At 33.6% G+C, this 24,703-nt stretch overlaps 1 protein-coding gene across 1 annotated transcript in view; it reads right to left on the bottom strand.

Annotated features, from left to right (window-relative positions):
- Positions 1-13,037: 13,037 nt before the first annotated feature.
- ASZ1 (ankyrin repeat, SAM and basic leucine zipper domain containing 1) overlaps positions 13,038-24,703 on the bottom strand; it is a 48,920-nt gene continuing 37,254 nt past the window's right edge. The window contains exons 7-13 of the mRNA XM_006729038.2: positions 24,390-24,508; positions 23,362-23,437; positions 22,324-22,380; positions 21,271-21,380; positions 17,677-17,782; positions 16,756-16,869; positions 13,038-13,530 (exon numbers count right to left, since the gene is read on the bottom strand). Of these exons, the coding sequence (XP_006729101.2) occupies positions 13,378-13,530; positions 16,756-16,869; positions 17,677-17,782; positions 21,271-21,380; positions 22,324-22,380; positions 23,362-23,437; positions 24,390-24,508 (735 nt within the window). The 3' untranslated portion in view covers positions 13,038-13,377. The remainder of the gene's footprint in view (positions 13,531-16,755; positions 16,870-17,676; positions 17,783-21,270; positions 21,381-22,323; positions 22,381-23,361; positions 23,438-24,389; positions 24,509-24,703) is intronic.

Raw genomic sequence — 24,703 nt, 5'->3', positions numbered from 1 at the left:
AAAGAAATCAAGAAAATCTCCAAATTTTTGGAAACTAAGCAACATACATCTAAATAACCTATGGGTCAAAGAAGTCTCAAAGGATATTAGAAAATATTAGAATAAAAATGCATGATTATGAAACCATGTTTAATACATATTCTAAGTCAAGAATAAATATTGTAATCTCTAGGTTAACCAAAAAAGAAATAATACAATGAATAACTTTTCCAGTTATCTATTGCTACATAACAAACTGGCTGTCCCCCAAATTACTGCTTTTTAAAAATGTTATCTATTTTTTTATAAATTCAAGTATAATTAATATACAGTGTTTTATTAGTTCCAGGTGTTCAATATAATGATTCAACAATTCTACACATTACTCAGTGCTTATCATGATATGTACTCTTAATTTCCTTCACCTGTTTCACCCATCCCTCACCCACCTCCCTTCTGGCAACCACCAGCTTGTTCTCTATATTTGTTTTGTTTTGTTTTTGTCTTTTTGTTTGTTTGTTTTTGTTTGTTTTGTTTCTTAAATTCCATGGATGAGTGAAATCATACGATATTTGTTTTTCTCTGACTTCTTTCACTTAGCATTATACCCTCTAGGTCCATCCATGTTGTTTCAAATGGCAGGATTTCATTCTTTTTTTATGACTAATATTCCATCTAAATTCCTGCTTTTAAAAATTGAGATAGAATTAACATATAACTAATTTTTAGTATACAACTTAATGATTTGATATATGTATATATTGTGGAATGATTACAATAAATTTAGTTAATGTCCATCACCACACGTAGTTAAAATTATTTTTTTCTTGTGATGAGAACATTTAAGCTTTACTGTATAACAACTTTTAAATATACAGTACAATATGGTTCACTATAGTCTCCATTCTGTATGCTATATCCCTAGGACTTCTTTATCTTATTACTAGAAGTTTGCCTTTACCCATTTTATCTGCTCCTCATCCCATCACTGGCAACCACCATTCTGTTTGCTGTATCTATAAGTCATTTAAAAAAACGTTTAGATTTCACATATACATAATGATACAGTATTTTCTTTGACTTATTTCACTTAGCATAATGATCTCAAGGTCCATCCATGTTGTTGCTAAAGACTAGATTTCCTTATTTTTAATGGCTGTATAATACTCCATCTCACACACACACACACACACACACACACACACACACACACTTTCTTTATTTATCTCTTAATGGACACTTAGGTTGTTTCCATGTCTTGGGGATTGTGAATAATGTTGCAATGAACATGGTGGTACAGATATCTTTTTGAGAGAGTGATTTAATTTCCTTCAGGTAAATGCCCAGAAGTGAAATTGCTGGATCATATGGTAGTTCCATTTTTATTTTTTTGAGGAACATCCATACTGTTTTCCATAGTGGCTGTACCAGTTTACATTCCCACAAATAGTGTACAAGGGTCCCTTTTCTTCACATCCCCGTCAACACTTATTTCTTGTTTTTATTTGATAATAGCTATTATAATAGGTGTAAGGTAATATATCACTGTGGTTTTGATTTGCATTTCCCTGATTAGTGATGCTGAGCACCTTTTCCTGTACGTGTTGGCCGTCTGTATGTCTTCTTTGGAATAATGTCTATTAAGATATACTTTTCTCATTTATTAATTGGATTTTTTCCCTATTGAGTTGCATAAGTTCTTTATGTATGTTGGATATTAATCCCTTATCAGATAAGTCACGTGCAAATATTTTCTCTCATTCTATAAGTTGTCTTTTCACTTTGTTGACTGTTTCCTTTGCTGTACAAAACCTTTTTAGTCTGATGTAGTCCCACTTATTTATTTTTGCTTTTGTTGTCTTTGCTTTTGTTGTCAAATCTAGAAAATCATCACCAAGACTGATGTCCAAGAGTTTACCACCTATGTTTTCTTCTAGGAGTTCTATGGTTTCAGGTCTTACATTCATGTCTGTAATCCATTTTGAGTTGAATTTTGTGAAAATTATAAGATAGTGGTTCAGTTTCATTCTTTTGTATGTGGCTGTCCAGTTTTTCCAATACCATTTATTGAAGAGACCATTCTTTCCCTTTTGTATGTCCCTGGCTCCTTTGTTGTAAATTAATTGACCAAATATGTGTGGGTTTATTTCTGGGCCCTATATTTTGTTCCATTGGTCTATGTGCTTGTTTTTATGCCCAAATCATTGTTTTGGTTACTATAGCTTTGTAATATAGTTTGAAATCAGTAAATATGATGCCTCCAGCTTTGTTCTTTCTCAAGATTGTTTTGGCTACATAGGGTCTTTGTGGTGCCATACAAATTTTAGGATTGTTCTATTTCTGTGAAAATGCCATTAGATTTTTTATAGGGATTGCTCTGAATCTATAGATTGTTTTAGTTTGTATGGACATTTTAACAGTGTTAATTCTTCTAAATCCATGAGCATGAAATAGCTTTCCGTTTACTATGCCCTCTTCAATTTCTTTCATCATTGTCTTAGTTTTTGGTGTACATATCTTTAACCTCCTTGGTTAAATTTATTCCTAGGCATTTTATTCTTTTTGATGTGATTGTTAATGTGTTGTTTTCATAATCCTCTTCCTGGTAGTTCATTACTAGTGTATAGAAATACTACTGACTTTTAGATATTGATTTTGTATCCTGAAATTTTACTGAATTAATTTATTCTAACAGTGTTTTGGTGGAGTCTGTAGGGTATTCTATGTATAATATCAAGTCATCTGCAAAAAGAGACAGTTACAATTCTTTCTTTTTGATTTGGATGACTTTTTTTCCCCTCTTGCCTAATTGCACTGGCTAGGACTTCCAGTACTCTGTTGAATAAAAGTGGCAAGAGTGGGCATCTTTGTCTTACTCCTGGTCTTAGAAGAAAACCCTTCATTTTTTCACTGTTGAGTACAGTGTTAGCTTGGGCTTGTCATATATGGCCTTTATTGTGTTGAGGTACATTCCCTCTATACCCACTTTGTTGAGAATTTTTATCAGGAGTGGATGTTGAATTTTGTCAAATGCTTTTCCTCATCTATTGAGATATAATTATATGATTTTTTTTTATCCTTCATCTTGTTAATGTGGTGTATCACATTGATTTGTCCATGCTGAAACATCCTTGCATCCTGGAGTGAATCCCAATTGATCATCGTGTAAGATCCTTTTAATGTATTATTATATTCGGTTAGCTAATATTTTGTTGAGAATTTTGCACCTTTGTTCATCAGGGATATTGGCCTGTAATTTCTTCCTTGTAGTGACCTTGTCCACTTTTGGCATCAGGGTAATGCTGGCCTCATAAGTTTGGAAGTGTTCCCTCCTCCTCTATTTTTTGGAAGAATTTGAGTAGGATTGGTATTAATTAATCTTTAAATGTTTGATAGAATTCCCTGGTGAAGCCATATGGTCCTTTTGTTTGTTGGGAAGTTTTTGATTAGTGATTTAATCTCCTACCTAGTATTAGGTCTGAGCAGATTTTCTCTTTCTTCATGATTCAGTCTTAGTATGATGTATGTTTCCAGGAATTCATCTACTTCTTCTAGGTTTTCCAATTTGTTGGTGCATAATTATTCATGGAACTGTCATGATCCTTTGTATCTCTGCGGTATCAGTTGTAACATCTTCTCCTTCATTTCTAATTTTGGGTCCTCTCTCTTTTTTTTCTTGGTGAGTAAAGGTTAATTTTGTTTCTTTTCAAAGAACCAGCTCTTAGTTTCATTGATCTTTTCTACTGTCTTTTTAGCTTCTATGTCATTTATTTCCTGATTTTTGTTATTTTCTTCCTTTTACTAACTTTGGGCTTTGTTCTTCTTTTTCTAGTTCCTTGAGGTATAAAATTTCTTGTTTCTTAATGTAGGCATTATCACTGTGAATTTCTCTTCAGCTGCTTTTGCTGCATCCTATAAGTTTGGTATGTACTATTTCTAATGTTATCTGTCTCAAGATATTTTCTATTTTCTGATTTCTCTTTTGATTTCTTCTTTGACCTATCATTTGTTCAGCAGGATGATGTTTAGTATCCATGTATTTGTGGATTTTCCAGTTTTCTTATAGTAATTGATTTCTACTTTCATACCATTTGTGGTTGGAAAAAATGCTTGATATGATTTCAGTCTTCTTAAATTTATGAAGACTTGTTTTGTGGACTAACATATGATCTATCCTGGAGAATGTTCCATGTGCACTGAAGAAGAATGTGTATTCTGCTGAATTTAGATAGAATATTCTGTAAATGTTGTTTAAGTCCATCACTAGTAATCAGAAAAGTTCAAGATAAAACAAACAACTTTATTGAATCCATCATATAGGAAGAAGTGTAATTCAGTTAATATTAAGTGTTGGTATGGCTGTGGTGTAGGTAATGAACACTCACTCATACACTGCTGATAGGTCTGTAAATTAATATAGGCTCCTTGAAGAGCAGTGTAGGAGTGATACAGTAAGGCTCTCGCCTGGAAACACATGGTGGGATAATTCAAGGAGGTTTGATTTACAAAGAGACTATTTTTGAAGGTGTAGGCAAAGGAGCTGTTACCAACCTCAGACTGGAAGGAAAAGGAAGTGAAGGTTCCTGGAACCCAGAAGGAGTGAATCTTATAGAGGTACAAGTCCCCTTCAGTTGAGAGTCACAGATGGCAGTCTTGCAGGGAGGAGAGCCAGGTGAAGAAATACATGAACCCTGCTCTACCTCAGATATTCTGCTGGGGTTCTCCACTGGATAAACCCAATCAAGAGTGTAAAGGTCCTTTGACGTGGTTCATAGATTCAGCTTCCCAGGTTGGTGAGAAGATCTGGAGGGGCAAACAGAAACACCTGGCGACATCAATAGTTAATGATGTTGAAAATATTTGTGCCTGATAACTAGCTATTCCACTGCTAAATATAGCTAAAGAAACTTTGTCACGTGTATATAAGGACACATGTACAAGCATGTACAGTTAACACTGTTGAGAATAAATCAAAAATAACTCAAAATTGTATCAGTGGGGGGACAGGATGGTAGGATGGACATATGATGAAATATTATACAGCAGTTCAAAGGAATTAATTATATCTTTGCTTTTTAACATGGATGTATTGGAAAACAATGTTGAGGGAAGAAGCAAATTGCAGAATGAGGCAACATAAGTATAACTCCGTATTAGTTTGGAATACTTTTGGCACCATTAACAGAAAACCCAACCACAGTGGTTTAATCAAAGAGGAGCTTATTTTTCTCACATTGAAGAGTTAGGCTATCCAGAGCTGGTGCAGGTGCTCTGGGATATGTACAAGGAGGGTTCTTTCACTGTTCTTAGTGTATGGCTCCCTTTTATGGCTTCTAGGTGTTTGGTAGCAGCCCCCTATCTGTGCTTAAAATTATATCACTTCAGATTATTTAGCACATCAGTTAACTTGGATTTTTCCATGTCTTTAGTATTAAGTTTTCAAGTAGACATGAAATGAGTAAATATTTTTCAAGTCAGGTGAATTTAATGAATAAAAACCTGAGAAAATGTGTACCTTTCTGGTGGATAAACTCTGTCACCCCTTGTGGTGTGTAAAATGAGAGGAGATGAGGTCCTCTGTGACTTGGGAAGGTAAAAGTGTATTAGGGCAGGTATCAAGCTGACAGTCTGACCACGACTGAGTCACACACCTCCTTACACCACCCATTCTTCATCTATGGAACAGTAAGAATGCAAACTCCAGCTCTCTCCACTATCACAGAGGGTTTAATAAGCTTGGCTTTATAGACAAATGGCTTCTACTTCTGACTTGTGGCTGCTTGTACCTCTCTGTATTTGAGTATGGTACAATCTGTTAAAAAGGGCAAAGGGAAATAAAGGGAGTCCTATCAGATAATTTATCATCTGCAAGACCTATTAACTGCTGTCTTATGGATTGTGAATACACCTGTCAGTTTAGACAATTTAAGTATTTTTAGTTATGTATCACTACATGACAGAAAATATTTCTCTCAAAAATACGGTCCTGGCAATTAGAAAAATCTGACTTTTTTTCTCATGTAGAGTATCATTTTTGAGTATGTGAGGCACTGTAATAAATGCTTTAGATGAGTAATAACAGAAATTATACTGGCTACCATTTATTTAATGTATGGCATATATTAGATATTGTAGAAAACCCTTTATAAGCCTTAGTTCACTAATCCTTGTAACAACCTTATAGGTTTAACTCAATAGGTTTATTAAAAAATATTTTGTTAAATTAGCTAAATGACTGGCATACAGTAAATGCCCAATTAAAGGTAATTTTTAAGTATGATTATTATTGTTATGTTTATGTCACAGATGAAGAGGCAGAGACTTGGAGGGCTTAGCCAGCTTTCTAAAAGCTGCACAGCTAGTAAGGGGTAGAGCTGAAACCAGAATTCGGGTCTGCCTGGCCACAGATCTGCATTAATTATAAAACTCTACAACCCCTTCTATGTCACGGCATTTAACACTCTTAACAACAACCCTAGCTCAGGATAATCTTTATTTTTCAAATTAGGAAACTAAGTTTCAGAGAAAATAATTATTAATAATAATGTATTTCATGACTTATGCAAGGCACTGCTGGTGACAGCTGGGGTCCTTAGGAAGCAGATACTCAGGTGATTAGCATGCTGGACATTTCTTAGGGAGTGCTCTGGAGAGCAACACCTGTGCAAGGGAAGGGAGGCAGCAGGAGTGGGCCGAGAGGGGAGAGGGGCTGTGACACAGCCTCAGTGAAAACCTCAGCCAGGCCCACCGGGAGCTCTGAAGCAGGGGAGTCCTTTAGGGTTATCTTGAGTTGGGACGAGGTCCCCTGAAGGACCCCTAGGTTGATTAGCCATCCCTGGCGATAGCTTGGGGAAGCTGTTGTTTTAGGGAAGGCAGCTTTGCTTTAATGGAGAAAACTCTCAAAGAGGCCGGTCTGCTCCCTGCACTCACAGCAGCTGGGCTAGGAAGTCCTTTACTCCTAAAGGGAGAAGATCTAGGAGCCACATCACAGAAGGCACTTCAGGAAACAAAACCTTACTAAGAACAAAATTTGCAGGGTTTTTTTTTTTTTTTTTCATGCTATGATGCTATTCCTATTTTATCTAGAAGCTGATTTAGGGACTTTGCATAATAACTTTAATTTTCATTTCCCCATTTTAAGTCCAGTCTTGGTTAGCCACAGCTAACCATGAGTATAATACTGCCACTAATATGAAAATTAATTATATTACTCCTGACTAGAGAGTTACAGTATTACTACTGAAGATTCGAGGGGTCTCACTTTAATTCCTTACACTGGGGGCAGGAAAATTTGTACATCTGCAACTCCCAAAATTGGTTTAACACTAGTGAGCCTTGAATCCATGATGTGTAGAAATTTACTTTAAATTTGGTCTAAATCTCTTCTAAAAGATTTCACACATTGGGAATTTTGCTGATTTTCCTTTTGTAACTTTTGTGGGAGGGCACAGTTAAGGTTGAGCCCTAACTCCACAAGGAAAGATAGGTCAGTCTTTCACCACATTCTCACGGGTGGAAATTTAAATAAAGAAACCAACCACTCGACCACACCCTTTTTTATGATGTAGTCTCACAAAGTTTTAACATTTACATCCTTAAAATAACAGTAACCCTATTGTCTCTCTTAATAATAAAGTTTTTAGGTTTTCTGATCTCATATAAAATAAATAATGTATGGGTATAATGTCTTACACATACTAAGCACTCAGTAATCATTTAATGAGTTGAAGTGTCATTACTAGTAATTTTGCCAAAAATATAAAATTGGCAACAACCAAATATTAAAATCAGTTCTTACGCATTACATCTCTGAATGTGAGATCAAAAGCAAAACCACTCACGAGGGGTTCAATTTGCTTAGTAAACGTTGATTCTCATAAAGCCTCTAAGGTTTTGTTCTAGTTTCAGAATTCCATGTTGGATCTATTTCTGAAGATGGCATTATTCTGAGTCAGTCTTAGAAATAATCTATTTTACAGATGAGGAAATCAAGACCCAGAAAAAGTACACACTAATGACAACAGGGCTGAAACCTAGGCTACTTTCTGTTCTATCTCATGGTCACTGCAGACGTGACGGGCAGGTTAGGGAGGTGAGAGGGAAGAAGTAGCATATAACAGTGACATGGATTTCAAAAGGGAAAAAAAAAAGAGATTAAAGTGTTCGAAAGATTCCAGGAAGAAAATTCATGGAAACAATTATGAAAGATCAGTTGAAAAGACAAAGGTGATAATATTATCTTATTGACAGAAGTCCAGAGATGGTGCCACTCCTGAAAATGTCATTTTATTTAACGGTAAATAAAATACTGTAATGCAGTATTAAAAATTTATTCATTTTGTTTAGAATATTAATAAGACAGTCTAAACTTACAGGTACAGAAATATAATAGAGCATTGCTCAAATGGTTTAGAATTGGTTTCTTTAATAACTAACAAATGTGTCACATAAGTCCAGTATAACATTTTTATTGGCACTTGAAATAAATGTATTACTCACTAGTGGATGTGCCAGAAAGAAAATCCCCACCCTATTTCCACCCCCACAGAGCTACAAATGATTATTTATTAAGCAGTGACAGAGTGACTTGGAGTGCAAAACAGAAGTCATCATGGCTATCTGTGTTCTTAAAGATTAACTTTCACATAGTGTTAAGATCAAAAACATTTCACTATAAAATCATCCCATAAAAGAAACCAAAACTCAATGCTTCTGGTGCTTGAAATTGTAACTGGCTTAATTTCTGAGTGATACCCTTTTAGACTTTTAAATATCCTGTTTTCTATATTTACTGAATACAATGAATTTGTTAGGTATTAGCTGAAATACCTCCCACAGGAAAGCTTTCAAAATTGAGAGTGTAGGCTTGCTTTACCCCTCATTTATCTAGCTCTAATGTATCCTAGTCAAACCTAGGTGGGTCTTTCCCTTGTTTCCAGTAGACTTTAGGTGCTCTGAGAATTTTCAGCATCCTATGATACTAACCTAGAACTGGATAAAGCTAACGTGAAGTATTTAGCTAATGTTTCTGGCTTCAAAAAAGTCTTGTACACTCTTCTGGGCCACGCACTACACTAAGTGCATAGCAGATACCCTAGAAATATTGGTTAAGGAATATCTCTGCCAGGATGGAAGTGTGAGGAGCAGCATGGTATTACTCCCCAGAGAAACAAGCAAAGCTAGAGAAAGCTATAAAAATACAACCTTTATTTAAAGTCTCTGGAAAGAGTCCTAAGGGCTCAGAACCAATGAAGAAACATTTACTCAAGGAAATCTACTAAAACTTGGTAAGAATATTAAATCATGATCCATTCTCATCCTTAACCACCTGCCCCAAGTCAGCTCAGCTTGGCAGAAGCTCCGCTCTGGGAGATTGTGCCCAAGAAGATGGGCTGCCTCTCTCCTAAGCTACCGAATAAGGGTTACCATATCTCATCTGAAGGACAAGCGGCCAGCATTTCTCATGGCCCCCCCTCCCCCAACTCTGAGCTTAAGTGGCCAAATTCTGGTGGGTAGCTGATAGAGTTGAGGGCTTTCTTCTTCTATTGAGTCCCACAGGATAATGACTGTATTCTGGAAATTGCAGGCCAGAATCCTGGGGCCCTGATCTCTCTCATGCCAGCTCACTTACAGGGCAGAGTTGTTGAGAATCAACCCAGAAGACCAGAGGCTACTGCCCTACCCAGCACTCAGAAAGTGGCTCAGAGATGTTGCCCAGGGGGAGAATCAGTCTATAAGAGAGGAGAGCTTGAAACTTCTCCCCAAAGGAACTGACTTTATTTGAAAGAGAATGTGGAGAAAATCAAGCCTAAGGTCATCCTCAAAGACAAGAGCTCTTTTTAATTAGGAGCAACAAGCTAAACTGTAGACCGGCTAGTTCACCAGAGAGAACCAGGGAAAGAGACAGCTAAGAAGGGTCCTCCCCTGGTCAGGATAAACCTCAAAATCTGACTTCAAAAACTACCCCTGTCCAAATTGAATTATGTCAGACTGCTGGGCACTTCATGCCTCAGGGCATGCCCTAAACAGTAGAGCAATCAACCAGTTATTAGTGGAACCTGACGGTTGGGTGTAATACCAAATGTGGGAGACAGCCTATCAGAAAAATCAGAAAGGGAGACAGTTAAAAAGGGCCCTGGAATTTAGTTGTAAGTCTCAAGAGATTCTTATAAGTTAAGATGTGTATGTGGTAAGCCCTAGAGCAACCATGAAGAAAATAACTCAAAAATATGGTGAAAAAACCATTAAAGAGGTTTTCTACATGAGTCACACAGAAAACAAAAGTAAAATGATGGATATTTCTACCAATACACCAATAATATATACCAATAGTAACAGTGAATATGAGTGGATTAAACAATCAAAAGGCAGAGGCTGTCCGACTGCGTAAAAATTAAAATAACTCCTAGTTGTAACTCTGTGACCTTTGACTAGGTTGGTGAACTACAGGTTAGGGGACTAAATCTGGGCAACCACCTGTTTTGTAAATAAAATGTTGTCATACCACACTCACATCTATTCATTTATGTATTGTCTACAGGTGCTTCTGCATTACAATAGCCGTGTCAAGAAGTGACACAGACTGCATGGCCTGTAAAACCTAAAATACTTACTATCTGGCCCTTTACAAGAAAATTTTTTTTTTTTTTTTTAAAGATTTTATTTATTTGACAGAGAGACACAGTGAGAGCAGGATCACAAGCAGGGAGAGAGGGAGAGGGAGAAACAGGCTTCCCACTGAGCAGGGAGCCCGATGCGGGGCTCGATTCCAGGACCCTGGGATCAGGACCTGAGCAGAAGGCAGATGCTTAACGACTGAGCCACCCAGGTGCCCCAATCTGCTGACTTCTTAACCACTGGAAACTCAGTGTGGAAGTTCTTCTTTAACTGATTCTATTCCCAAGGGTAGTAAGAAGCAAGGCCATCATTTAAGAGTGAGATGAGGAGGAGGTCTTAGAAGTTTGAGGACAAAGAATCATAAAATAGTTCACCAGTGAAAAAGCTGGTAAATGTACTGGGGAAATGGAATAGAGTTGCCAGGTGGCACTAAGCGCCCCACTTAAGGAGAGTAGCAAGTATGCATGCTTATCTTTCTTTGAAAGAGGTGCTTAAAATGTATTATTTGGGTTCCAAAGGTGATTATAAGATATAGGAACATTTCTGATCCCAACTAATTAAAAATTAAATGCCAGTTAATTAAAAAAATAAAGTTTTTCTACTTTCAACTGCATAGAATTAACACTTGGTTTACATTTCTATCTGTGTGGTTTTAGAGGGGTCACTGTGGAATTTAAGAGAAGAAAAATGATTTGTACAATCTTATAAAAGAATGAATATTCCAGAAGATACACCCCTCTTGTGGTAAAGCACTGTAATCAAGTCAAACACAGTAGGAAGAGACTTATACTCTAGATAAAATTACTATTTTTTAAATGACAAGGAAAGTCTTATTCTGTTGATATTTTATGCATGAAGAAACAATTTTTTAAAAAGATTTTATTTATTTGAGAGAAAGCACGAGCAGGGGGAGGGGCAGAGGGAGAAGCAGACTCCCTGCTGAGCCAGGAGCCTGATGCGGGGACTTGATCTCAGGACCCTGGGATCATGACCTGAGCCGAAGGTAGATGCTTAACTGGCTGAGCCATCCAGGTACCCCTGAAGAAACAAATTAATCACAACAAATGTTGCTCTATTTATTTTCAATCTGTAATCTGAAAATTATACTGTATTTGTCAAGGAATTAAAAATATACTCAGAATCTGCAGATAAAATGGACTTTACAGTATTTCCCTTGAATGGCTAATTATGCTTGAAGTACACCGGGGGAGATCATTATTTTAAGGAATTCAGTAATCTCTTTGGAAAACAAATATTTTATCAATTTGCATTTTCATAGTTCATCCTAGTATTTGAGAGATGCATAAAGTTTGGTTTGATTAGAGGAAAAAAACAGTGACTTATTCAGCCAATAGATGAAATATGATCATCTGTAAGATGAACTGAGGTGAAAGACTACTGTTAAATAATCAGGTAGTATGTCTGTTTTCTTTAAGGAAACTAACATTTATTGAACACCTTCTGTTTGCCTTGATCGAGTGAAACATGATCTGTGTTAAAAGGACCTTTTCTCCTATCCTATTCTAGTTTAGTTCTAAGTCTTGAGCCCTTTTAAATTGAGGGATAACAGAAAAAAGTTTTGCTATGGCGCTTAGGATAAAATATCAGACACCAATTCCTTCCAGTGATATATGGTTGAGTGTATTCTCAGAAAAGGAATGATGCAAGTCTTGCTGCTTTGGTATAACCAAGAGCAGAAATTACCACTAATTATAGTTCCTTATGCTATCCTTGTTTTCTACAATTTTTTCCTTTTGCTTGAAGTTTACCTTTCAACAGTTGTAGATCAACCGCATCTGTTCTAAGTAAGTCAAGCAAGACTTAACTATTATATTCCTGTGAAATTGGGCCTGCCCTTTTTTACCTTTACTTTTAAAATCTGAGTATCATCATTTTGATTTTGAAAAGAAAAAAAACCCAAAATCATGTATTACTTCTTTAGATTGATATGAGAAATTATTTGCCACATGCCACTCACTTTCATAACATCTTTAAGAATGCTACACATAGTACATGTCATAGTTCCCATAGGTGCATTACATAAAAAATTTTAAGGTACTTCTGTGCTTTCTATACTGTTGTCTTAATTTTCTTTTTAGATTTCCATTTTGAATATTTCCCTAGGTTTTTAATCCATAATTCAAAAATTTTACATTTTATCTTTATGCTTTGCGTTCTCTGAAACAGTTTCAAAATTATTAATTTCCTAATGCTATATAACAAAAAAAATTAAATAAGAAATTCCTTATAATAACAGAAGGGAAAAAATAAGGACTAAAAGGGTACTGACTTATGAACACTTTACAAATTCTGTAAGATTCACTGTGACAAAGGAACAGTTTTTTTTTTAATTATTTTATTCTTTTCATCATGATAAAGTGCCTCTTTAAGCCCCATCACTTATTTCCCCCATCTCCCCCCCAACCCCTTTGGTAGCCACCAGTTTGTTCTCTATAGTTAGAGTCAGGAACATACTGTTTTTAAATGTCAAAGAATATTAGATAAAACTTTTATTTTGAATGTGATTTAGAATCATAGAATCAAACTTAAGGATCACTTATAATTTACTGCTTGATCAAAATTAACATAAAAATGTAACAAATTATGTTTTTAACTCAAACTAACACACCATTTTCTAAAGAAACTTTCTGCTCTATGCTCTCAGAACTTGTCTCGTGGAGTATCAGCAAATAATGTAGTTATACTGTGCCACAAACAGTTAAAAGCAACATCTGTAGGTAATGTGAATTACACATACATTATTCAGAACAAGTATTAGGGTTATTTTCTCTGGAAGCTTAGCTTGCAAACAAAAAGAAGAAACCCAAATCCGCATACTGTAACAGCCGTCCTCTTCAAAATTCTTCTATTCCACGTAGATACTTCTTTCATTAATGGTATATGAGTTGGATCATTTTCTCGCTCATTTTGCAACTAATATTTAGTATGAGAAAATGAAAAGAGTTAATGTACACTGAAACTATCTTTGATTTTTAAAAATATAATATCCATGTTAATTCAATTGACGTAGAGGCGGCCAATGCAAGATTTCCATGGAAGATTTAAAGTGAACACATATGTCTTAAAAGTTTTTTTCCCCCTAGGATCCTATCATGGTAAATTAGTTTCACATTAAGAATAAATGCTTTCATAGATTATTAATTTTAAAATCATGTTTTTGTATCAGGAGATAAAGTTCCTCGAATGTTTCTATTTTTAACTACAAGCAATGACAGTTGTTATTTTTCCTTCTATATTTAAACATCAAATGATTTCTTACAAAAAAGTGAACCATTCTTATAGTATACCTACAATACATGAAATTTAACAAAAACTAGAAGATTTGATGCTACTGCTAGAAGTTTAATCCTTTATTTAAATATAACTGTAGGAACAAATACTAACAAAAACTTAAGTGGTTCTTCTAGGACTTCTCAGCAAGGAAAGTACATGGCCCAGTCAGTTTCTAAATACTCATATAAGAACTCCGTTGCTAAAGAAGGCACCCAACCACATGTGTATGTGTATGAGAGAGAGAGAAGGGGAAAGAGACAGTTGATGGGGGAGGGGCAGAAGAGGGAGAATGAGCAGAAGCCAAAAGATCTTCAAAAGATAAAAAGAATCAGGCACATTTATAGAGTGATATATACTAGAAACATCCTGGGCTGGAGTGGTGACATAAATATTTTCAACATTAGCAAGAATAACTACATCTAAAATCTACAGTGTAAATATTTAATTTAAAAAGCCTGCAAAATTAATTTTAAATTTACAGCAGAAAACAGACTTCAATGCCAATCTCATTAATACTGTATTCCTGGCCTAACTTCCAAATGGCTTCATTCAGTAACAGATTCCTTTTTGACACTGATGCTCCATTTACTGAATCCTGAGACAGCCATTCCTTTTATTAACCAATTACTTAGAATGACCCTTTCTGACAGGAGCCTGTCAGTGTGTTGCTTTGAAAGAGAGTGATGTGGTGTTAAAGTCTAGCCTTGACCTCTCCTACCCTCTCTCTTTGTTACCTCCATACACTTATCTATGGTAACTCATATTTTTTTTTAATTTGCGTCAGTTATTATTGGTAAACTGAAGTATCATAAGCTTAACAGGCATAATAGCATACTCCCAAATCTGGAAGCCTTTGCAGTTCTCTAAATCAAATCTCATTATGGTGATTACTACTTTAGACTAATCCAGAAAAACCAATATAATAGCTTGCTTAAAAATTCTTTCCTGACCAAAGAACTGTATCTGCCATTATTATAAACTGACAAATGTATTTTCAAGGCTAGTTCTTATATAGAAATGTATAAATTCAAGGTAGAGAAGGCCACAGAAAAAAGACTTTACGTTTAGCTAAAGAAAGCTAAAATTTCTCCTTATAGGTATGCATTATTAAAATAAATATCATGGTACCTGATTGAATTATTTATGTTTTAGAGTCAAAGTCACCCCTAGAGTAGTGTTTCTTAATTTCATTCCTTTAGGAAAAACCTGTCCTCTCGCTCTAATTTCATCTCAGTCTTCTTCCCTCTCCCCCCGCCCCACCGCCCCAAATGTTTTTAGTTCATCTTGGAGAACCCAAATAATTACCAATCCTGAGGAAAAGATGTCTTGGGGAATTTCCTACACTAAACATTAAAGGATGATGCTTTGCAGGAAGTATCTTTACATAGTCCTTCCAAATTTCCCCTGGATCTTCATGAAAAATATCATGCTAAGTAAAATCAATACCATTTTCCTTCACTTACTCAAGATGATGAAGGTAGTGAAGATGAGTGGTGCTATAATTCTCATGTTGTCAACAAGTTCAGAAAGTAGAAAACCAGATTTTCGTAGGAGAAAGTTTGAGGAGTGGTGTGGATTAAGGGAACACGAAAGTGGAAGGAGCATAGTTAGGAGACTAATGGGTAGCACAGTTGTCTGACATACAGCAGGCCTCTTATGCCTGTGAATGAATAAATGTCAGAGATAATACAACTTCTAAGATGCCTCTTTCTGTAGAAAGGAGGTATCTTCTACAAGAGTTCTGAGATATACTGCTCATTTGCCCCATCTAAAATTTATTCCTCTATTATTTTGTAAAATTTGCTTCATAATTTTCTGCTTACTTTTTAAAAAGACTCCTTTTAATTGAACACATGTTAATAGCTAGGATGACAAATTACCTGGAACATGTATAAAGTTGATTCTGTGAAGAACTTTTTTTGATAAAATATTAATGAAAATATCAAATGACTTATGGGTTGAAGCTACACAAATTTAATGTATAATCTAACATTCACTTCAGCTATTTCATAAAAATATTATAGATACCAAAGATATTTATTAAATAGACTAAGAGAACTCAGAAGTGAGTTCCTGAGTCAAATGAAAGTGTTTTCCTTTATTACCTATCTTCAGCACAGTTCCCTATTTCAGCAACCTGGATCTTGTTATAGCCAATTTTCTTAAAGGGGGGAAAATCATCTGTCCTTAAATCCAGATATATAGTTCTATATGAATACAGAAACACCACCAAAAAATCCCATACTCTTTAAGAAAGTCTAGAAAATAGAGTATTTCTTCTAAAAATCTATCTCATCAACAGAACTGATAAACATGTCATTTTCATAATTTCCCATCTGCATATTTATATGTAAATAAATTTTACAAATGTAACTTCACACCTTTAACAAGTTGACACTTGATTTTCATTATTTTTTTTTGGCTGGATATCATTGTAACAAATGGGTGTACCATAATTTGTTAAATCATTCTCCTGGCATAGGACATTATGGCACATACAATTTTGGAATCATTAAACTATTGAAAGATACAAATATTTTTATGGTCTTTGGCACATCTTGCCCAACTGTTTCTGCAAGGGGATGTGACACCAGTCTCACATGAAATTAGCAGCTTGGTGAATAACCAGTAATGGGTAGGATGATCATTCTACCTTGCTAATTTAAAAGATGAAAATGATAGATCTTGTTCTTTTAGTCTGCATTCCTATAATGACTCACAAAGTTTGTTTCTTATATTTATTCCTTTCTTCCTTCCTTTTTCCACTTGTCTAGTGGGAGCTTAAGTTGCTCTTGTCAGAATTGCTTCACTGTCTGACATATTATTTGTACATCATTTCCCCCCTTTTTAATATTAAATAAATACCTTCTGAATTAAGTCTTTTAGTTTGCAGACCTCTTCACTCAAATCTTGAACATTACTAACCAGTTCTTCACAAACTGAAGTAAAATTCCGGGGAGAAGCCCATTCTAGTACTATCTGTGAATATTTTCAAAAGTTACATTTTAAAGAATGGGAAACGACTTTTTACAACTTTATATCTACAAAAATTATACAGTATTCTCACTCATTAAATTATGTAACTGAAAAGCATTTTTTTGTTCAGGATAAATTCTGACACCAAAAAGAAGTTAGTGATTTTACACAGTCACATCAGTTTCCTGAATACATTTACTAAATATATGTATGTATGACTTTATGGAGACTAACATTTAGTAATAATAAAATTTATGGTGAACAAATAAATTCATGAAGGTTTTAAGAATGATACAACTCCTATATTAGTGTTATATAAAAATCAGAGGAAAACAAACGCATTAAGATTTTTTCACGATAAATAGCTAAAACCAAATCACATGAAAAACTCTACAAAAAAGTTTGCTTTTACAGGTCACTTACACTTTAACTCTTCCTTCATTAAAAAACCTTATATTGATATGGTTTTTAATAACACTCAACACATTGTTTTGTTTCAACTTTCACTTGGGTCTCCTGTCACTTTATATTTTAAACAACTATATTCCCTTTAAGAACAAATGTTAAGTTCAATACACAGATCAGTATAATTTTTGGTCTGACTCATTTTCCTTTTCCTAAGATAGAATAGTTTTTCAATTAATTAGTATATAAAGGAGTAATAATTAAACATATTGACTTATGTACATTTTATGTGATTTTATAGATGAAAGATACAATTTTACCAGATCACTGTTTAGAGAATTATCATTAACTTATCTGGAATGTTCTTCAGCACTCATACTTTTCTTAACAACTTTTATAGAATACCTTGTGAGAATTTACAGGCAACTCAGTAATGATATTCTGTACAGCTGTTATTAAATGGCCACACTGTTTGTTTAATTTCAGAAGAAAGTTGAGGAACTCATCACCACTAAAGAGAGGAAACAAATAGGAATCACTAATATGAGCAAATTACTTCATTCTACTGGGTTAGTTACTCAATGTCCAGTCATAATATTTACTAGATTCTTTAAAAATATTTATAGAATATCTAATATGTATTAGCTATGAAATAGACATTGGGTATACAAAGAAAACAAGTCTGCAATCTTGAGGATCTCAAGCTTCAGCATGACAGGCAGACATACAATTATAATCTCATTATTCAAAGGGACATATAAAGAAGGAATATAAAAGCACCAATATTTGAGTATCTATTACATGAAGGCACTGCACTAGTTATTTTACATTTATTATTCTTTTAATTCCTCCTAACAACTCCCATAGGGTAGATGTTAACATTAGCTTATAGTTGAGACATCTAAAACTCAGAGATAATGAACTTAGTATAATGGGAATAGAGAATTCGTAATGCTTCACAGAGATGGTACTTGAATATAAATTTACACAGTCTTAATGAATAAAAGGAAAATACATACCTTTCTTGTGACGCATAATTTTCAGGGCCACTGAATATTGACAGGCACGTTGTAAAAATCACAACTCTAGAGTACGCATTCATCACATACTATGTGAATAGCTGCCTACTCCCCACCCCAGAGCTGTACAATATGCCTCCTGTTAGGATGTATCTCTCTTTACCCTGCCACAGGGGCAACATGTCCAGGGTGGGGCTGTTTCTCCAGCCTGTTCTCAGAATAATAACAAGAAGGAGATCCACTTCAGGTGCAGCCATGATACAGATGTTCAAGAAATACATTTTGTTATTATAAATCATTTAGATTTAGAAGTTATTTCTTTTTTTAAAAGTGTAGTGCTTTTATTTTTATTTTATTTTATTTTAAATTGGGATGGATTAAAAAGAGGCACAAAGGAACTTTCTGGGGTGATAGGAGTTATTTCTTACTGCAGCATGACATGGTGTAAACTAACTAAAACAACAGACCATGTTTTAAAAATGTGAAGTGTTGGGAAAAAATTTATACCTTAAATAAAGGTACTTCAAATAAAAGATAAAAATACCTGGAAAAATTAAAACCAAAATTACCACTACTCTTACCACCTAAAGATAATGACTGATACTATTTTCTTCCAGAGTATTTTCTTATAGCACACATTTTCTTCCATTATTTTTCATATGCATATATACAACTGGCATTATACCTCACATTCCATTTTATATTTGCCTTTTATACTTATTATGAGTATTTTTTCGTGACATTAAGTCTTAAAATAATTTGAAGGACAGAACAGAATATATTAACGCAATGTAATTCAACCATTTAAATAATAGATGTGAACAATATATTTTTACATAAAATTCTGTATCTTTTTCTTTTTGGAGGAGAAATAGTTTCCTTAACGGACACAGTTTTGAGATGTCTTTGATATACTCGAGTAAATGTCAGGTAGGCTCAGAGAAAAGGTCTGGACATAAACTGTTGAAAACATCAAGATATGGATGAAAGCTTACTGTTTCGGTTCAAAGTATCTCAAGGTAGTAATGGAATAGTTATTATTTTTAAACTGCATTCTCCAATTCTGCAAACTAGTAAGGCTAAGTGTAGAAAAAAGTAAATGTACTGTGCATATGTGTTCTTTTAACAGACTATTTTAGAAAATTTAACACACAGAAGGAAAGTATCATAAAATAAATCAGTAGCTAGATTGTTGAAGTCACATTACCAGAAGATTATAATCAATCAGTTCAACTTTTCCTGCTGTTAGTTTTCTTATGACTTAATGACTAATTTCTTCTTTAAAGAATGACTTTGAACAAATGGGAAGTAAAACCTTTTTCATAACAGCATGTAAACAAAGTCTGTGATTTAATAACAAGGTCAAATTCCTGGAATATATGTCTGCCAGTTATATTTTTTAAAAAATTCAGCAGTTTTAGTAAGTGAATCATTCAGGATTCTGCACATTCTTTAAGTCTATTAAATTCCACAAAGTAAATTCTTACAGGCAACTCTGCCATCATATAAATAAGTTACATTAAAAATTTTAATTTCCAATTTAGTCATGTAGAACTTAGAATATTCATTCCTTCACAGAGACAATAAGTTAAAAAAATTTAAAAAAGTAACAGAGATTCAAGAAGTTTTGCTGATTTTAAGTTCTCACACCTGAAATCCTTTTAAATATTTAGTTTTTAAATATTTAAGAGTTATAATGTTATTCTGAAACAGTGATGAGGCATTATTTTGAATACAGATCATCTTGTTATAAGGAAAAAGATAAAGAGAAATAATTTAATTTTGCAATAAGCTATTTAGAGAAATCTGGATCATTTAAATTATCCCATGGAAAGCTTCTCTAAATCCTAAAATGTTGTGGAAATTAGTAATTTGTTTAATTCATGTTTATTATAGTTGCAATGTTACTTTTAGATAGGATACATTAGTGCTGATAGTTCTGCATTTGTAAGTATATTTTATAACACAGAACTTGGATGACCCTCAAGGGAATTAGGATGAGTGAAAAAAGCCAATCAAAAAAGGATACATACTATATGATTCCATTTAGGTAACATTTGTGAATAATATCATTATCAAGATGGATAACCAATTATTGGTTGTTAGGGATTGGGGGGATGGGTGTGGCTATAAGGGAGCAGTATGAGGGAGCTTTACAGTAATGGTATGTTAAGCATACTCGTGGCAGTGGTTAAATGAAGATACACACGTGATAGAACTGAATAAAGCTATACACATACATACAAATGAACACATGTTTAACTGGTGAACTGCAAATAAGCTACGTGGATTGTATCACCTGTGTCAGTTTTCTGGCTTTAAAATACTGGGTGAGACTGAGTAAAGAATGCATGGGACTTCCTTGTACATCTCTTTGCAATTTCCTGTGATTCTGTATTTATTTCACTTAAAGGTTAAGCAATTTACTGCCCCACAAAATATTACTAAAATCAAATACAATTATTTTTAAAATAGGTTTCAGATTACTAATAATCAGTGCTTGACAAGTTTATAATATTGAAACCGAACTTTATATACTGACAACATAATTCCTTAAACAGTAAGGCTGAAAATAGAGCTGAGCTACACTGCAAACACTTTCTTATTGCCCTAAGTGAAAAAATTACTACTCTGAATTTTCAACTTGACACTTGAAATGATTTAAAGAGAATAACAGCTATACTACAAAAAGCATGGGATCTCATATAGTTCATTTAACAAAATGCAATGAAAAAATAAAAGAATGTTTCTAAGTGAGTTAACAAGAAGATGCAGTTTTGCTTTTTGGTAAAATGACTTTACAAAAATTGATGTTATAAAGTACCTCCCAGTTCAGAACATAATATATTGTAAAATGAACTATCCATTTCCTTGGGAAAATGACAATATTAAGTAAAAAGACTCAGAAACTATCAAAATTAAACTTTTTAGTTCTTTTTTAAAAACAGCCGATTCTAAACAATATTAATGCTAATTTTACCTGATTTCCAACTTTGCCACTTCAGGTAATTCTCCAAATTTTATCTCTTCTACTTCTAGTTCTTTAAGAGCAGCCAGAATTCTCTGCTGATCTCTACTGGTAATTCCATTCTAAGGAGAAATAATTTTAAGGTACAATAGGACAGTCATACTTGAGTAATTTAATATTCAATATTAGTAAAGAAATTTTCTACTTGATTAATTCACATCTTGAAAAAACAATTGAGAAAAATAAGAAACACTGAAAAATAGATGGTTTGCTTTTAATTGTGATTGATAAGGTTACATCATTAAGATGTTTAGATATATAGTGACTACAGCCAATTTTTTGCAAAATTGGATTCTAAAAGCAAATTACTAGATATTAAAATTTCCAAAACCACCACAGTAAAATAATTTTTCCTTCAAAGTATTATTTAAAATATTATCAGTGATTAAATAAGGATTATGTCTTCCTTTGTCTTTACCTTTAGTGTTAACTAAATTTTCTCTCCTGGATTTAGCTAAGTAGTATGCTTATTTTGACTTGTAGTAATACTGAAGATTTCAAGTTTCCAATGTGTTCATGGAGGAAGATTATTACTTTTTGGGTATTCTATTAAAGTATCTCTAATATTTCCCAAGCTTATTTTCAAATTGTTACTTAATAATAGTGGATGGCAAAATAATAGGTCTTGATCTTTTTGAGAACCTAGCAAAAGGCAGTAATTGGATGACACATATGCATACCTACGTACACAAAAAGCCACCTCTTATTTCTAAGTAACCTGTTTTACAAAACTATTCCAGATTAAGAAATGAAGCACCAGATTTAGTTGAGATGTCATGAATAATCTAAAGGAAAAAAAGACTCTAAGTCTTTAAATGTTCTTAAAGCAACTTAATACTATAACAGAAGATTTTAAATATGGTTATCCATAATTGTATCTAGTAAAAAACCTAGCAAAAGGTCATTTACAGTCTATACCCCTAGGATTTTTAAAATAGAAAATAAAAGCATACAGAATTCTTAAAATATGAAAGAATGTCTGGAGTTTTTGAAACTGATACTAACCTTTGTAAATTCATCTTTCCTCATGGTCAAAAGGTGTCTTAAGGTTATATCCCTTTCCTGTAGAAAAGAAAAAAAATGCAACCTTTCAATATAAGTAAGACATTAGAAAGGGAAGTAGGCAAATGTCATAAATTAGTCAGTTATATACTACCCTCCTAAACAACTTACAATTCTAAAAGGGGATAGGATATGCAGGTACAGAACTCTACTACTGGGTAGACAGTAGAGTGTCTTAATATATATAATTACCTAAAAAAGTACAAACATAGCCAGTTTCCCAGATTCAAAGAAAATCATTACAACTTTTATTTGCTCACATAAAGGGAAAGATAGCTTTATAAAATTTGAAATTATGTTTTATGCATATTTTAAATTTCTAACTGCATATTAAACAATAACTCAGTATTTCTCAAATAGGAAGAAGTTTCAAGATTATACAATGAAGCCCAATTCTGAACTACCTAAACAGAATGTGCAGATTCCTAAAGAGAGCCTATCTTAAATAGTGCTTTACTGCTTCATATCAGCTAAATTGCTGATAACTGTCATCTATTCAAATGCCATAATACATATCTGAAGTATCTGTAACAATGCTAGGCATATGATCTAATTTAATCTCTATGACAATCCTAAACTAGGTATTATCATCCTTATGAAAAAACAAATTTAAGTAACATTTCAGTTAATCATTAGAACAAGAATCTGATACCAGATTTGTTTGACTGAAAATCATGCTTCTAATATTCTATATGGGAAGATCAGCAACTGTAAAAAACAAACTAAGGGTTAAACGTACAAGGAGGAGTTCTATGAAGTTTTAGGCAGTGAGTAAAAGCTGTTTATTCCAGCCAGATTCAAATTTATATAAATTTCCAGAATATTAAATTTTTCAAATGTTTTTAAGTTTAAAATGGGATCTACTACAAATTATGGAGAAAAGTGTACTTGGCACTTTTATATCAGCATGCTTATGAATTAATACTTAGTTAACAAATAAACATACATATGTAAGTCACTGTACCTCACACAAAATCTTACCTTTAATAAATCTGTCATATGTTCAAGTCCAAGACCATGTAAAAATATTTCCAGATCTCCAAATGCTGTATATGAACTATACATATTTATAGCAATGTCAATTTCAGAACAGACTATAAATGCACAATCAACATATATTTATAATACAGAGAGAGAGAATAAGAATAAGAATGAATCTATATAGAACACAGTTGCAAATTTACACACTAGACCTATGGTATATCAAAGAAATAAGGAAGGTTTCTTGAGTGAAGATCTAAGTAAACAGAGAAAATGATGACAATAAACTGTAGCTCATCTTTCCTAAGAATTAAATTAGTTGCCTATATGTATGTTCCTTGTGAGGTCTCTATACATGAAAATCTCTTTAATTGTAAGAAGTAAAGATTTAATAATTTTAAATGTGGGTAAGCAGAGAATAATTTTGTGGCCATGTACTGAACTGTGTTCAGCAAACAATGTATTTTTAATTTTAGCTTATAAATCAGAAATCTGCTAAAAAGAATTAGTAAGCAAGATGCAGTCTAGTTTGCAGGGTGCCTGGGTGGCTCAGTCATTAAGCGTCTGCCTTCGGCTCAGGTCATGATCCCAGGGTCCTGGGATCGAGTCCCACATCGGGCTCCCTGCTCCACGGGAAGCCTGCTTCTCCCTCTCCCACTCCCCCTGCTTGTGTTCCCTCTCTCGCTGTCTCTCTCTCTGTCAAATAAACAATTAGAATCTTAAAAAAAAAAAGCAGTCAGTTTGAACACTAACAAAAATATAATCTTTGACTTTTTAAGAAATAAATTTCACTGTTATTTAAAGTCAGAAATTAGTCTCATTACTGTTAGTACACATGTATAACATTTTTCAAAAATTCTGGAGAAGAAAAGCATTTAAAATGCAGACATTTCTCAGTGATATTGAAAAATGCTTGTAAAAGTGTAAAATATATTTTAAAGTGTCATCACATTTACTAAAACTTCTAAAAACATGCATATTTTTTGCTTATTTATAGCTATTTTGTCAAATAAAAACATGTTATTTACCTAAATATGTGATCTTTATCAGAATCCGTTGTCAATAGTCTACAAATAGTCTCTTCTTTAGTTAGCTGTTGAAGCTTTCCCTCCAATGGATTTAAAGTTAAAGAAAGAAAATTGAAGATCTGCAAAAAGTTAACAAGCCATTCAAATACAGTTAACATTATAATATACTATCACTTACACTTAGAATCTAACTTTTTAGTAAGTCAGGGTTATGTCACATAATCAGCCAGAACACAAAATCAAGTCTCTTTAAAAAACAATTTATTACACAAAATAATCTTTGATGTTCATAAATTTCTTATGTCAAATTCAGT

Source organism: Leptonychotes weddellii, chromosome 12, assembly GCF_054177405.1.
Source record: "Leptonychotes weddellii isolate Sample4059 chromosome 12, ASM5417740v2, whole genome shotgun sequence".
Lineage (NCBI taxonomy): Eukaryota > Metazoa > Chordata > Mammalia > Carnivora > Phocidae > Leptonychotes > Leptonychotes weddellii.
This window is presented reverse-complemented; position numbering and strand designations above follow the sequence as displayed.